This window comes from Bubalus kerabau, chromosome 14 (genome assembly GCF_029407905.1).
Source record: "Bubalus kerabau isolate K-KA32 ecotype Philippines breed swamp buffalo chromosome 14, PCC_UOA_SB_1v2, whole genome shotgun sequence".
Taxonomy (NCBI): domain Eukaryota; kingdom Metazoa; phylum Chordata; class Mammalia; order Artiodactyla; family Bovidae; genus Bubalus; species Bubalus kerabau.
The window spans coordinates 68,755,037-68,772,554 of NC_073637.1; the positions used below are offsets into that span (position 1 = coordinate 68,755,037).

General features: G+C 35.6%; 1 protein-coding gene across 5 annotated transcripts in view; it reads right to left on the reverse strand.

Annotated features, from left to right (window-relative positions):
* Positions 1-17,518, reverse strand: part of MTDH (metadherin) — a 54,552-nt gene that overhangs the window by 5,960 nt on the left and 31,074 nt on the right. The window contains exons 5-10 of one of the 5 annotated variants that reach the window (XM_055546597.1): positions 16,762-16,827; positions 15,032-15,268; positions 12,419-12,508; positions 10,380-10,478; positions 4,082-4,206; positions 774-881 (exon numbers count right to left, since the gene is read on the reverse strand). In XM_055546597.1, coding sequence (XP_055402572.1) covers positions 774-881; positions 4,082-4,206; positions 10,380-10,478; positions 12,419-12,508; positions 15,032-15,268; positions 16,762-16,827 — 725 coding nt within the window. The remainder of the gene's footprint in view (positions 1-773; positions 882-4,081; positions 4,207-10,379; positions 10,479-12,418; positions 12,509-15,031; positions 15,269-16,761; positions 16,828-17,518) is intronic. The other 4 variants (XM_055546600.1, XM_055546602.1, XM_055546598.1 and 1 more) reach the window with 4 other exon arrangements.

Genomic DNA, 17,518 nt, shown 5'->3' on the forward strand with positions numbered 1-17,518 from the left:
TGCAATAATAATAAGAAAAAAAGAACACCAGCAAAGGAACTTTCACAATTTAATTAAGTAGGAAAATTACTATGTAGCCTGTTCTCTAAATATTTTGGCTATCTCCTACATTTAAAGGAATGAACACAATTAGCCACAAAGTTACAGATGAGGAACAAGATTTTCATAAGCTGCAATGTAATAGTGATAATGCTTTCAAAAACAAAGCCATGCATATTTCTAGTAATCTAGTACACCTGAAATTAACCTGTTTTCATCTATATTAAAATCTAGAAATACTTTCCCAGATAGGAAAAGACCAAAGAAAAAGTTTCTGTTAAAAGCCAAAAATATCAGGAAAGGATACCAAGTGCAACAGCCAGCAAACTCAGAGTCAAGTGCAAGATACCCCTTGTTATGCACATGGCTTTCATAACTGTATTAAAGTTCTAACCTGCTAAATTCCACTGCTCGAGGAATTTCTGTTAAGTGTGCAGTGCCATAACATCTGTTTCATTTCATCATACTATAAACCCAGGTGCACTAATTTAGAATTTTAGTCAATTGCTTTTGGTTTATATCTTTGATATGATTTTCTTTAGAGCAACAATCTTTTTATTACAGTATGATATATAAAATCTTTAAAACATTCTATGACTTTTCAAACAAGAAGTAAATCTGATGTCTCATATCCTGTCTTTATATCTCTGCATTTTCCTAGCATCTACAAATGATCCTTTCATAAGTCAGTAGTAGGTGCTTAAGGAAGGATGTCTATTGTTTTGATACTTTACCTGTGCAAGAGCGTTATCTTCACCTTGCTTCTTCTTTTTCTTTTTTTTCTTTTTAGATTTTCCGGTTGGAAGAGCTCCCTCTCCCTTTTCTTTATCATCATCTGAAACCTGATGTTAAAAGCAAAAGTACTGAAATGAATCAATGAAGTTTTCTTTATTCAGAATTTAGGAAATAATTTATTAGGTTTAGTCTTTTTCTCCCAAATTCTACATATTAGTAGTAATAAAACTGAACTTGAATCACACACAAAATAATAAAACTCTTCACTCTTCTATTTGTTTATGATAAACCCCTTTTTCTTACATCTTTCAGTACTCACTACATGATAATTAGAGCTGTGCAAACCTTGGTTTTTAAAAGTTCATTTCACAGGTCATTCATTTTATTTAAACACAGAGCTATCTGCATTAAAATCGAATTTGACCCTGTTAAGACAACAACAAGGTACAGAGGAAGAGAAAGTATCTGTAAATCATATATCCAACAAAGGACCTGTATCCAGATTATATAAAGAACACTCAAAATTCAACAGTAAACAAACAATCCAGTTGGAAAACGTGCAAAAGATATAAACAGGTATTTCATAAAGAGACTAGGAATGTTCTGCATCTTTTAAAAATTTTTATTGGTATTTATTTTGGGGGCCATGCTGGGTCTTCACTGCTGTGTGGGCTTTTCTCTAGTTGTGGCGGGTGGGGACTGCTCTCAAGTTGTGGTATGTGGGCTTCAGTAGTTGTAGTTCTCAGGCTCTCCTGTTTCGCAGCATGTGGGATCCTCCCAGACCAGGGATACAACCTGTCTCCTGCATTGGCAGGTGGATTCCTCACCATTGAGCCACCAGGGAAGCCCTAGAAATGTTCTGAATCTTGACTGTATTAGTGTCAAGGTCCTGGTTGTGATATTGTCTTAGAGTTCTGCAAGATGTTATCATTGGGGGCCCCTGGGTACAGGTGTTTTTTCTCTGTATTATTTTTTTCTTTTTTTTAAGTTTTATTTTTAAACTTTACAATATTGTATTAGTTTTGCCAAATATCAAAATGAATCCACCACAGGTATACCTGTGTTCCCCATCCTGAACCCTCTTCCCTCCTCCCTCCCCTGTATTATTTCTTTTAAGTACATGTGACTCTAAAATTACCTCAAAAGGCTTAATTAAAAAAAAAACAAAAAACAATGCGAGAAGGAATGTCATTAAAAATAATACTGTGCATGACAAAAATAGCAAATTAGAATCTTGGTTAAGAGACATTCAGTCCAAGTCGGTTACTAGCCGTGGAGAAACTTCCACAGAAGTTTTTACCACAGGCTCATAATGATGAAAATATCATATGAAAAGATGCACCCTCTGAAGGATATTCAGGTCATAAGGACTCTGGTCAGTCTGCTTTTCAGCCAATTTATAATCCATCCATAAGAGAAATGTAGTTCTGTATGGTAGAACACTATTTTTGTTCATGGGAAAAAGGCTGAAATTGACATCTTTTAACTCATGAAAAAAATGGACATTCTGGGCTTCCCTGGTGGTCCACTGGTTAAGAATCCACCTTATAATGCAGGGGACATGGGTTTGATCCTTGGTCTGGGAAGATCCCACATGGCGCTCAACAGCTAAGCCCGTGTGCCACTTTTCTTAAGCAAATCTACAAAACACCCCGCATCTAACACATCTCAAACTGAACCAACCACCTTTCCCCTCAGTTAACTAGCTTCTGTTTTCTCTGTTGGGAACACCACTTTCACCATCCCAGTTACCTAAGTGTTCTTGAAGTCATTTTTGATGATTCTCCAATCAATTCTAATCCCATGTTCTGTTGATTTTGCTTCAATTAATTGTTTTCAAACCTCTCCCTTACTCTGTATACCATTCTTACCACTACTGTACAGGTCTACTAAAACAATGTTTAAACTGGTATTCTCATATGCCTCCATTCCTTTATCTACAGGCATTACCAAAGTAGCAAAAAAAAACAAAACAAAAAGAAACAAAAAAACACCCTACAAAAACAAACAAAAAAATCCCACAAAAACAAAACAAACCACTTTAAGATTCTCCCATTATTTATAGGACAAAATCCAAGGTTTTTTGCATAGTATTCAAGGGCTTGTGGAATCTTCCCTCTGCTTTTCTCTCCAGTCTCATTTCTGACCCCTCTTTGCTATACATTATGCTCTTACCTCTGGGATGCCTTTGCTAAAACTCCAAAGTGCTTTCAGAATACCTAATATATTATAACATTACCATTATCTTCCAGAGTGCTGGTCTCCTTCCTCTCCTCCCTGCCTGGAGTGTAGGCTCCTTGAAGGCAGTAATTATATTTTGTTTCTCTACTAGCACAATATCTGACCCATGGCAGATGCAATTAATCTTTGTTGAATAATAATGGTAATGATAATAATAATAAATAATAATAATTAATAATAATGATAATAATGGTATGATAATAATAATTATCTTCTCTTTGACTTTTTTTTTAATAGAAAAACTAACCAGCAGAAAAGTTCAATCAGTAGCTTAGTGTCTCTTGCAAATACCACTTCCATTCTTTTTCAAAGCTATCAACTTAGTTTATTATCTCCTGCCCTGATTTATGTAATCAAAATAGTACAAAAGAGGCTCCAAAATCAGTCTTCTCAATTTTCTGCAATATCCAGCCTAGTTTTTCTAACCTGAGCAATGACCAGGTTATCCCTGGTCTGAAGGCTGCCCTACGTTCTCATTACTTACAGAATTCCATAAAACTGTGGCAATGTACATCATTCGTTTCATCTATTTACTAAATGCCAAACATGTTGCTGGAGCTACAAAAACAGGAACTTCACAGTCCCTTTCCTTAAGGAATGAAGCCTAGAAGGGGAAGACTGACATAGAAACCACTGATCCTACCACCAGTCGATTCCACACGTGTATTGTTCCTCCCCATCAAACATGTTACTTTCCTTGGTCCCTTTCTCATAATGTTCTCAGTCTTATCTTGCTATGAAGCTTTCCTTAATTTTTTACTGAGAACCAATCTGCTTTTATCTAAACACACCAAGAGTTGGTAGGCTGATATAATAATTCTGGTAAGAGGACAGGAATTGTGCGTTTGTTTTCTTATCAGTATATAATAGTACTTTCCACACAGAATCCTCAATAATCTGTGGAAAGAAGAAACAGTAATAGTGAGAAGGCATGCGACCCTAAGATGATTGAAGCTAGTATGATTAGAATGCCTCTCTGAAGCAATTCGACCCCCGGATACATTAATAATTCCAATACAGCTGGATGCACAGAGAAATAAACATATCCACCGATCCTTTTACTCACTTTTTGATCATCAGGAATTGGTTCCTGGGACTTCAGAAGTGAGGCTCTTTCTTCATCTACCCAGTTCCCCCACTCTTCTGCTGGCGCATTCCAATCAGAACTGGGATCAGCAGAAGACAGGCCATCTAAAATTTAACATTGTGAATCAGGGATCTGCCATTTCTGCCAAAAACCAAATGCAAAACCCCAACTTCTTTATGTTGAACTAAGCTGTAATTTTAAACTATTACTCTTCTTCCTCCCAATCACATTTTACGAGTTAGGAAAAACCCCAGTAACACAATGGTAAAAACCTTTCCCCAACTTCTGCTGGGCACATTATATGACTAGATGCAATGACTAAGAAACTCCAGAAAACGTGTTAATTAACCATTTATTCCATTCTTCCTACTTCCTTTATTATCAAAGGAACTTTGTCTCCTGAATTTGCTTTCTTTTCATTGTGTATGTCTAACTATAAGAAGGACTTGGTCCTTTTTTTTGTTTTCTGATTCTTCCCCCCCAGGGTACAAAATGAGTCTTTAACAAAAGTGCCAAAATCACACTCTTCCCCTCTTTATGAACTATTTCAAGATTAGGTTCTTCATCAAGTTCACCAAATCATGCAGAATATTTAACCTCTTCCTTTGCTCCTCTTTTTAAAAATACTTAACCTGTACCTTATAGTTTTTTCAGTTTATTCAATGCTACTTACATCTTTCCATATATGTGAGTTATTTTTAGGGCTTCTATCACCCTATTCTCAAGAACTTTTTTTTTTTTTTTAAAGAAAAAAAATTTAACCTAGACTTTCATACACATCCATGTATACACCCATGACTACTTACTGTCAAGATAACAGAAGTTAGGCTTTATTTCTAAATGGTTAGCAAGTCATCCTAACATTGTTCTTTACTGGGGGAAAAAACCAAAAAACAAAACCCTGACTTTTGCCCAATTAATGCCAAATGCTACTTTCCCCAAATATTAAATTCTTATATACTTCAGTCTGTTTCTGGAATTTCTGTTCCATTCATCTATTCCTGGGATAGTGGCATACACAATGTAACTCTGTATGCATTTTAACATCTAGAAAAACAAATCTGCCTGCATTTCTCTTATTTTCTTCACTATTCTTATTTTTCCACATGAATTCTATTATTTTTGTTTAGAGGGGAGGTACTATGATACATCTTCATGAAGACTTTTAAAAAGTCTATGTTTCAGAAAAATATGTAATGATCTGGGAAAATGTTCATAGGCAAAAAAAAGGCAGACAAAACTGTCTGTGCATCATGATCCCAAATTTATATGAGGAAGAGGTTAAGGAATACATTAATAATAGGTACATCTTAACAATGGAGGTACAGGAATTTCACCTTATTAAGTACTAGAACTTGAGCTAGACAGGTAACAGACATACAAAAATGAGTATGACAAGAGGCCTTCCCACACGGAGCTCACAGTCAGTCTGCTCAGGGATGAAGTACAAGAGACAGGTTAGGTAGAGTGACAGATTCTGTTATAAGAAGCACAGAAAGGGAGAAGAGGGACTAACCAGCGGAGGATGGGGAGAAACTGAAAACGTAAAAATTTATGGTCCAGTACAGGAAAAGCATGGACAAGTGATTACCAGTGTGAAATGTATTACAAAAAAGGAAGTTCCTTTCTATGTTTCTATATTTACTATTACAAGCAGGTATCCAGAGCCAGTATCACATAGTAACAGCATAGAGGCTAAGACTTCAAGGTGTCTTAGAGTCAAACAGACCTATATTTGAATATTGCTCTACTACTTAATAACTATGTAATTTGGGTCACATTTCTTAATCTTAACAGGCTATGTACCAACTTCATAGGATTGTTGAAAGGATTATATAAGATATGTGTAAAGCAGTTGATGGAGAAGGCAATGGCACCCCACTCCAGAACTCTTGCCTGGAAAAATCCCATGGACGGGAGAGCCTGGTAGGCTACAGTCCATGGGGTCTCGAAGAGTCGGACACGACTGAGCAACATCACTTTCACTTTTCACTTTCAAGCATTGGAGAAGGAAATGGCAACCCACTCCAGTGTTCTTGCCTGGAGAATCCCAGGGACGGGGGAGCCTGGTGGGCTGCCGTCTATGGGGTCGCACAGAGTCGGACACGACTGAAGCGACTTAGCAGTAGCAAAGCAGTTCAGGACAATGCAGTCAGTGCTTAATAAATGGTATCCACTGCTTTTATACATTATCGATGACTTTAACAATAGAAAGCCAGTTTAAAAGTTATCAGGCATATACAATTAATTTATTTCTCACAATCCTATAAATCTCCCAATAAGATACACTTGGTTATGTCTTAATGTAGAAGTCATTTTTATAAGTAAAAATGGATCTAGTAGATGTCTGGAACCAACTGCTCACTTTACACCAAGCATTTATTAACAATATTTTTAGGAGATCTGAATGTCAAAGTTGTCAATGATTTTGCTTAACCCTCATAAATAAGAAACCTACATTTGGAAAACTGGTGTTCATAAACCAAGTCTCTTAAGGCCTCTTATCAGGAAAAAACCCTTTGTCAAGAAAAAAAAAAAAGTTTAAGCAAATGGGGCTTCCTTGGTGGCTCAGTGATAAAGAATCCACCTGCCAACACAGGAGATGGGTTCAATCTTTGGGTCAGGAAGACCCCCTGGAGAAGGAAATGGCAATCCACTCCAGTATTCTTGCTTGGGAAATCCCACGGACAGAGGGGCCTGGAGAGTCCATGGGGTTGCAAGAGTCAGATGCAACTTAGCGACTAAACAAGAACAACATAAACTCTTAATAAATACGGTAGTGGTGCAGGGGTGGTGAAGGATAAAAATCTAATTAATAAAGTACTTGGTAAAATTATTATTATTTTTGGAGGAATAAAGCTTGAGGAATAACTGTAGCCCATGCTTCAACTTCTATCAGAACATTAACAGAAACATAAATTTCTACTTGCTTTATTAAAGCTTTATGGTGATTTTTCCATGTTTATTGATTTCAGGTCGGTATACTCATCTATTTTTTGCGGCTACGTTGTGAGTTGAGGCATGTGGGATCTTAGTTCCCCAACCAAGTACTGAACCTGTGCCCCCTGCAGTGGAAACTACTGGACCATCTTTTAAAATTAACTGGAGATCAAATAAAACTGCTTCCTACCCCTGCCCCATTTGTAGTATTTTAGTTCCCGGATCAGAGATTGAACCTGGGCTCTAGGCAGTAAAAGCACAGAATCCTAACCAGGGAATTCCCCAAACAAAACCACTTTAAAACAACAGGTCAATCACCTAAGCCTAAAAATTGTCACCAGGTGATTTCTCAATGCATAATTCTTAACAGTTCACGGGCCTAATGTAATAAACTTCTTAGATAGTTCGCTTGAAATTGTGTAGTATAGTTTCATTCATAGCATAGTTCTCTCCAATTATAATTTCTCACTTCTTAAAATTCTTCCATTAGTTCGCTAAAGTGTTTCCAAAGAACTGTATTAGCTGTCTTTTCAAAATGGTAGGAAATATCTCTCCATTTAATCTGCTTGCGAAACAATGTTTTAGGTTTAAGCATCTCACAGCTGTTCTCCTTTCTATTTCAGTAATAACATGGCTGTCTGTTGTTTCTGGTCAAAACATAATTCAGCATTAACTCTAATAAAACAAAACAATTATGTTAGAAAGACATTCTCCAGTGTTTGTATTAGACAAGACAAATTAACCTCACTGAGTCGACTATGCTCCTAAAAGACAATCAATAGTACCACAACACTTACTGAATATTTACCATGTATCAGGCAGTGTTCTAAGAGCTTTAAGTCTGTGAGGGAAGAAATATTATTTACAGATGATGAAACTGAAACACAGAAAAACAAGGTAGCTAAGATTCAAACTCAGGTAGTCTGTCCTCAAAGCTCACGCTCTTAACCTCTTCACCATGGGGCCATTAATTCTTTCTCATGTGTCAACAAAAACAAAATTCTATTCAAAATCTGACTTTTTATAGGGGTTATGATATTGTTCCTTTATGGTCAAGATAACGGACAGATTAACAGCTGCCTTTAAAAAACGTTACCTTCCATACTTTAGCATCTTAATTTTATTTTTAAAATTATTTCGGCTGCAAGGCAGGAACTTAGTTCCCTGACCAGGGATCGAACCTGTGCCCCATGCAGTGGGAATGTGGAGTCTTAACCACTGGACCACCATGGAAGTCCCAGCATCTTAACTTTATATTCAAGTGATTCGGTAAATTCAGTGCCTTTCTGCCAGATAATGATATTTATGCCTCAAACCAGAGAGTCAATATATTACTCAAATCACACTGTTAAATAATATATATACTTTGTGGGATCCGTAATCTCAAATACTTCATGAATTCTATAAATTTAGAAGGAATGACTAAATTCACTGAGTACCAAAATTAGTGACATTCAAGAAGGTAACACAAAAAATAAAATTCACAGAGAAAATGTGGTTAAAGAGGAACTGAGGACTTAAAAGACTGCTCAATACAGCATAACGAACAAAGAAAGTGTTCTTAACACTTATTACTTTAAGAAGAGAGTCCCATGGATATGTTTATTTTTAAGGATAAAAAAGTAGAGCTGTTATGTCCAAGCAGTGAAGCCTAGTGCCCTGCTTGCTCAGTTTTTCTCAGCTTTAACCACAGCTGCCCACGACACCTCAGTGCTATTTGCTTACAATCACTACCCATCAGTCCTATAATCATTCCTCAAGTCTATTTTGCACATAGCTGTTCATTCTTCCCAAAGCACTGGTAAGGCTTTTTTCCCTCTAAAAATTCTTTCACATCCTTATAATACTTTGTATTTATCTGATACTTTATAATTTTCAAGGAACTTTCACGTTCATTCAATATCTCATTAAAACCTCGTAACACTCTATGGAAATAGATATGAGAGACTATTTGCTGTATTTTACAGGTCAGTTAATTTAGATTCCAAGATAAGTGACAAAATTCAAGACATATGAGTTACTACTTTTTAAACTCAGGATTAGAACTAGGATCTACCTTTTAAACTAGTATTCTGACCCTAACCTCCCTAATATTTTAGTCAGCAGACGGTAAAGAATCTGCCTACAATGCAGGAGACCTGCGTTTGATCCCTGGGTGGGGAAGATTCCCTGGAGGAGGAAACAGGAGCCCACTCCAATATTCTTGCCTGGAGAGTTCTACGGACAGAAGAGCTGGCAGGCGACAGTCCATGTGGGTCACAAAGAGTCGGTTTAGACACGACTGAGCGACTAACACTCAAGGCTTTTCACAGTTTGGTCCTTCATAATTCATCTTTCCAACCTCATCTCCCTCAACCTCTAAGAATTATGCTTCAACTAATCTAACAGAGACCAGTCTAAGACTAATTTTCAGACTATGTTTCAAATTTACGTTCATGATTACTATCATCACCAAGGCTGCACATGTAGTGGTTAAGAGCATACACTCTGGAGCCAGACTACCAGTTTGATACCTGCTCCTCCAACTTAACTGTGTGGCTGGGGAAAAATAGATAACTTTTCTTTGTTTCCGTTTCTTCATCTGGAAAGTGTGGGGGAAAAATAATATCTACAATAGAACTGTACTAAGCAAACTAATAATAGACATAAGACTCAAACCGCTTAGATCAGTGTCTGGCACAGGCAGGTGTCTGCCGTTACTGTCAGCGCTGCTGCTCAACACCTGTGTAGCGCACTGCCCTAAGCACTGAGAGAAGGAAAGGCAGACCGAGTTCCTGTCTTCAGAGGGTTTTCAATTCTAAGACGTGAGGCTGTAGGGGAAAAAATATTTTTTAAAATGAAGAGGGTATGAGCTTTCTGAACATAAAAATCATATTCTTTTCCCCTTTCTCTTTTTTTGTGACTCTTGCCTTTAACTTTCTTATGCTTCTACTGGAAATTAGACGAAGAAAATGGTTTTCTACCAACATAAAAACCTGCATACCTCACAAATTCAAAGCCATTCTTACATATTCTATTCACTCTAGTATATAAAACTAGGGAAATAAATAGAACATTTATTTAAAACAAACAATTTTAAAAACTCTAAAAACTACAGTGCAACTATAAGAAAACTTCATGTTTAAATATTGCCTCAATCATGAAAACTGAATTTAGTTTTCTTTTTTTTAAATTCTACAGGTATTTAATAATCGGTTTGTAGTATACATTTGGTATTAAGTTTTACTGCTATGACCTAAAAGGTGAAAAATCAGAATTAAAATTAAAACATAAACATGAATTCAGGGTGCTAGAAAGAAAATTCTGAAAACAAAAGTAAACTAATAAAAGGACATACTTAACCCAGACCATTCATCATCGATATAGGGTTGATTACGGCTAACATCCCACTGATAATCAGAAGTGGTAGACTGAGAAACTGGCTCAGCAGTAGATCCTTAAATGAAAACGAATGCAATAAAATTAAAAATGGAAATTTCTAATGATGTTTCATAACAATAGTTCTATACTTTGCACACGAAGATTTAATTATTTTTCATTTCTCCTAAAAGGAAAAATTCAGACATTAGAAAAAGAGTTAAGATAAAGTAGAATTGAGGGTAATTTTAGATTAAGCATGATAATCACTAGATTGAATTCACTGATCAGAAATCTATTTTTTCCCTAGTACCAATCCATTAGATTTTATCTTTTATGATATATACTTCAAATTGGCTATCTCCAAATTTCAAGTCAAAAAAGTTTTATTTTTCTTAATGAAAAGTAATAAAGCATTAAAAAAAAAAATCCTGGATGTTTCAGAATATCCCTATATCCTTAGAACTGTGGAGGAGAGAACTAGAAAATGTCTGAGTTTGCTAGAACTTTCTAAGGAAAAAGACAAAAGAAATAGATGATATTTAGACAAATGAGGCAGAAAGAAGCCAAAGAGAATTTACAGAGTTGTGCCGGCGTTTGGAGACCAAGTTAAGTTCAAGTGCACTTATAGAGAAGAGAAAATTATCTCCTGAATTTTTTGTCTTCATTTCTCTGGGAGGTGGGGAACAGGTGTGGTGAGTGGGGGTCACACTGCCCGTAAGCAGTGTGATGAAAGTTGTGGTCAGACTACTGTCCAGGGCTTCCACAGAATTCTGCTTACAGTTTTCAGGGCATACACATTCGAAGATGTTTGGCTCTACTGACATAAGCTCGTTTTAGCATGGAAATGTAAAGCAGTGCTTCTCCATCAGGGATTCATATACCCTGGACCTTCTGCATCAGAATTTGCATGTGTTTTGGAGTCCTTCTTAGGTGACTCTGATACTCACTTTGGAATCAGAGCCACTGATATAAAGAAAGGGTTAAGAATATGTTTGTATAAGAGACTTAGCCATAATCACTTCCTTTCATAAAAGTCCTCACAGATTTTCAGTTGGTTGTAGATTAGCTTACCACTAACATGCTTGACATAAACTCAAAATGGTTACATATTTTAAAAATAAACTTTAACAAGTAGAACAACCCTATAAAATTCATATATAATTAGCACATTAGTTGCTTAGAAAGACTATAGTAACACTGTTGCTATTTCTTTAGCAGCTTTCTCTGAATATATGGAGAGAACAGCATCCGTGTTGTACAAAGTCACCAAATGAAGGAAGAAATTAACATACCTCTGGAACTACAGTGTAGCCTGTAAGACCAGGGGTTGGTAAATCACAACTCATAAACCAAATCTAGCCATCCCCCTTTTGGTAGGTGCCCAGGAGCCAAGAACAGTTTTTATATTTTTAAATGGTTGAAACAAAAGTCAAGAGAACAAAATTTCACCCAGATACACCCATCTGGTTTATGCACTGCCTCTGGCTGCTTCCCTGCTACAAAGGCAGAACGGCCCACATAGCCTAAAATATTTATTATTGGGCCCTTTACAGAAAAAGTTTGCTGACCTCTCTTCTAGACTAGTGACTCCAGACGCTGTGGAATTACATGATCAGCACACTGGGTCCATGAATTATTATTGATAAATGGCATATCTATGTAAGTAATGCTGGATTGATGGTAGTTTGGTTAGTAATAATGGAATAAACTAGTAACAGAAGTGTCATGACTTTGAAGAAAGGCCTTCTATTAATATTTGCATTCGTCTGCATGAGTGTCAACATGCTTTCAGTTATGTTAGGCCACAGAATCTTCCTATCTACACAACAAAAGGAACTAAGCCACCAGCAGTAAGAGTTTAGGTCTTTCGCTCTCCAAGGCCTTTGCTACTTTATGTTGTTTATCTATAATGTATGTGGCTAGTAGTACTTGACTCTGATTATTTTTTCAAAGAACAAGTGCTAAAATTAAACAGAAAATTTTTTGTTAACTAAATGAAAGACTGTTTTCACATACCAGAAACAGCAGAGTTAAGTGTGAGAGATGCAAAAGAAGCAGAATTCTGTTCAGAGGTATTCATTCCCCTATCCACACTAGACCAAGCAGCTGTTAAAATAAAGAACGTCACTTGGAACCTTCAATTTGCAATGAAACTTGAAAGACACGTAAAGATTTAAAACTATGATAATAATATTTAAAGATACCCTGAGAAATCAGAACCACCTAGTACAGTAATAGCGACTGTTTATCGAATGTCTGTTACGTACTGGGCTCTTGACACCAAATACCTCTAATCCTTAGGGCAACGCTGCTAGGCGAAGTTTCAGAGCAGTTAAGTGATTTGCTGACAGAAAACACCTGAGCCAGCCTGGAACCAGAGCCAACTTTCCAAGTCCATGTTTTCTCTACTATGGCAACACAGCTGATTGTGCGCCACAATGAAACTGCTACTAGCCTGGATCAGGCACTGAAACTTGGTACTTGACTCTCATTCTAGCCAATCCTTTAAACTACTTAAATATGAGGTTCACAAAAGCTCAATAACTAGCCTAATCTCCATAAAAGCTATATGTGGAAAAATAGGGATTCATATCAAGTATTAGGGAACATGTTCATTCCACTATACAATGATATTCGTACCAAATACTAGGAACATGCTCATTCCATTATACCATGATATCTTCTCAACATTTTTAAAGCAATTTCCTACTTACAATGAGTATTTTTAGGAACATATACATCTGTGAGGGCAGTCACATCTGCCTCTTCTCAGAAACTAACTGCAACCCTCATTTAATACAGTTCCTTTCAATTTCAATAAAGGTCCTAATCCATCTAGGCAGGAACTCTAATCTGATGCTTAATTTTTATCTACAGCAACATTAAGCAAGTACTACCATCTAATTTATGTCCTAATTATGATAACACTATATAGCTTTTACAAGTAAATTACAAATATCTCAAAAGGTCATAGTTCTAAAGATTACTTGATTAAACATGACCATTTCTTTTATTAAGTGTGAAAGAATGCTTTGTACCATAGAAAGTTATTCTTTTATCACTGCTGGAATGAGGCTAGGGATTTAGGGACGGTCTTTTACAAAACAAATTTTGATATTTCTACACCATTTTTGGACACTGCAGGGGGAGAGAGAACAAACTTAAGAACAATATTAGCAAATGATCTGAGGTCTGTTTCTTGGGGATGTTGCTCAACATGAGTTTTTCTAAGCTTGGAAGCAATGGGAAAAGCAAATAACATAGGAAGAAATAGTTTTTTCTACTTAAACACTAAAAATTCTGTAATTATCAATCCCCCAAACTAAAATAAACCTGCAACGAGCATAACAGAAAAGATATGTTTAATGCACAAGGAATTACAAATTAAAGCACAAAAAGCAAGAGGCCATTACACAAATGGGCAAAGAACATGAATAAACAATTTATGAAAGAAATAGAAATGATCAAGAAAGTTGTGAAAAATATTCACCCCCATTAGTGGTTTAAAAAAGTTAATCAAAATAATTTATGTATTTTTTTCTTATTAAATTAGAAAAGATTAAAAAAAAAAGAATAGTCAACCTTGGTAATATACATATGATAAATGACACTCATACTGATGCTGACAGTATAAATTAGAACTTTCCTAGAAAATACTTTGACAACATGTCATAGAGCATTGCAAACATTCATATTTCCTTTAATCCAATCACTTTCAAGAATCTATCCTAAAGAAGTAACCCCCAACAAATATATTCAGTACAGCATCATTTATATTTCTTTTAAAAAAAGAAAAGTTATTTCTCTGATAATGTAGGAACAGTGATTGTCTATGCTATGCTTATACAATATATTATAGGATCATTAAATGAAATACAGAAAGTAAAGAAAATGTTTGAGGTACAATATTAAGTGAGGGAGGAGGAAAACAAAAATGCACACATGATTTGGATTATGGGGGAAAAAAAAGAAAATACTGAAATTGTACACAGGAAAAAAAAAAAAGAAGACCATAAGGAAAGGTTGTCACTGGTGATATGATTTAAGAGTAGGTTTTTCCTTCTCTTTTTTGCAGTTTTCCATATTAAATATGCATCTGTTTTCTATCACACACACAACCTGAAATTAAGTTGCTTTTAACTTGAAGGCTCTCAACAGAAATAAGGCTCTAATAGTCTTTATCTTTAGAATTCAGGGGAAAAATTAATTACCAATAGTCATTTTGTAGACTGTAAAACAGTATATAAAATTGATGCTAGAAACTGTACCTCCATTTATTATTTTTATTTAAACTCAATAGTAGTACTGTTGAAATTAATCAAGAAGTCTGCTCACAAATTACACTTATAAATTATAAGACTAAAAATACACAATTATACTAGTTAGCTACACTGATAATCAAATGTGATAAAAGCACATGAAAGCATTAAGAGTAAATAATCAATGCTATTATTCAATTATTTAATTCCCAGTTTGCTCCATGTGAAGGATCTGAGATGAGTTAATCATTTTCTTTCTGTATAGCTTGACTAATTTTTCTACCAATGGATCTGTTTTTCATTCTTGGAAAATTTTAAATGTACCAGATAAGCATTTTAAACTAGCTTAAAATTTTCTAACAGCTCTTACCAATGCCAGAAAATATTGATCGGTCATTCCAACTCCTTCCCCAGTCTTTTCCATTTGCATTAGCATCTCCAGTGTCTTGACCCCAAGCAGATGGCTCGGTTTTCCTCTTGCCTGCAGAAGCAGGTGAAACAGAGTTCCACTTCTCCTCACCTGCACTGATCTGTGAGGAGAGTTTCATAGACTTTTCATTCCAGCCTCCTCCATTTACAGTGAGGTTTTCATTCAATCCTGGAGAAACTTAAAGAAGAGAAAACAAAGATTAAAAATGGATACATGACTCCTTGGTTAAAACTGGGATATTTTCAAATTTCCATAATTGCTTGGCTTACATCTATCACTCATTTTCCCCCTACAGTCCTCTGAACAGATCAAGCTTTAAAGATAAAATGGAAGGATCTGAAAAGTAACATGACCACCATCGATGACTTTTAAAAAATACAAGTAGGTTTGAACTTATATATATATATATATTCACACAGTAATAATGTTTTCAAAAGCAGACTGACCTGCTCAAAAGTACAACCGAGCAAACAGGAAAACAAATATTCTGGTATACTCAGAATACTCACCCACTAAAAACACAAAGGCTTCTCCTTAGTTACATGCTCTTTCCTTAAATGTTTATCCATATATATTATGTCTAAGGCAGTGATTCTAAAACCTGGCTACACATAAAATCAAATGAAAAATTTCTTAGATGTAGACACTGGAGTTTGAATTTCAGTAAGCTCTGGGAGTTGGTGATGGACAGGGAAGCCTGGCATGCTGCAGTCCGTGGGGTCACAAAGAGTCGGATACTACTGAGTGACTGAACAGAAGACATTAGAACCTCAGCCCAAATCAATCAAAATCGAAATTACTAGGGGTTGAGTCCAGGCATCAGTATGTTTGTGTGTACACGTTTACATGCAGGTATCCATACATATGTGTAAAGCACGTATCTGTATACACACGCACACACACACACAAATATACATAGGTGTGTGTATATAAGTACATGTTTCTTTTTATACACATGTGTGGCTTTCTAAGGTTCCTAGATGGCTGTAATGTGTAGCCAGGATTGAGTACGAAGGAAGCTGAAAGTGTTAAGAACAAGTCTGAAATAAGAAGTTGCTTCTTCATTTCTGAATTTTTGTTTTACTACAAACACTTCAGTTTTTAGGTAACAGATACCACTCTCTACTTAATTCAATCTTTATCATAAATCAATAAATAAAATATATTTTCTATATGTGAAGTACTGTATAATTTTAGACTACAGTCCATTTATTATGAAAGATTTGATATTGTTCAGGAAGCAGTTTAGAAGATTAAAGGTATTAAGGTTTCTTATTTAATAAACAGAATAAAAGTCTTTTATCCCATATATGCCTATATAAAACTCAAGTCCATGGGAAAAAAGAAATCTTTTTCTCTACTGGATTAAACAATGCAAGCAAGAATCAAAATTGCATATAAACTATTACTAAAAGAATGTTTTTTCATACAAGGGAGAGGGATGAACAATGAGAAATATACCAATGTACCATTAGAAGTGGAAGTGACTTTTCTGTTTATCTATTTTCCAAAATCTCTGAACTATGATTATGTTACTTTAGTAATTAAAATAATTTCTAAGACTTTTTTTTTCCTTTCAGTGTCATTCATGTGAGGAAAGAGACAGATATATATGTTTCTATTAATACTTTGATGGGCCTTCAATTTAAGTTACATGTAATTTCTCTCACCCTGAAGTGTAGAATCTCCTTTTCCAGACTTAAAGTTGCTAACTTGAACATTTAGATGAGAATCACCTGGTTAAAATAAAAATAAAATTTGTTTAATACTAAATAGGCTATTATGCACATTAAAATTAGGAGTAACATACAAATTAATTTTTTACTAATTATTTATAATAAATTGTTCCTTGAAGTACTAAAGTCTTATACTGGAAAAGAGTTTTACTCACAACATATTTCACATGTTCTTAGGAATTGAGTTCTCTAGTTACCATATTCTTAGTCAACTAAAATGCCAATAAAGGACCTGGAAAATTGCCCAAGTAGATAGAGTGTCTCCTATTCTACAATGGTTATCAAGATTCTTTAAAGGAGGAATTGGAGAACTGGGCTCTGTAATTGGATTCAACTTTGCCACCTCTCAACAATACCAGCTAGCTGCCTTTTCAACAATCCTGGACGCAAACACATCAACTTAAGAACAATTTTGCCAGTATCTGGACCAGGATTTAGGAAATATGGCGAGAGGTGAGACCACACGTTATAACAAAGACACTACTGATATTTCTCTGACACTAAAAAGCATAATGATCATAATGTATCAAGAAATCAGCATGACACAGGACTGGGCTAGCAAGGAAGGCATGCAGCAAACAGTGAAAAAGGGCCAGCAACACAACCACCACAGCAGGGCCATCAGGTGACAGTGAGAACGGGCAAGAGAGATCAGTGCTGTGCCGCAGCCATAAATTCCACCAACCCATGC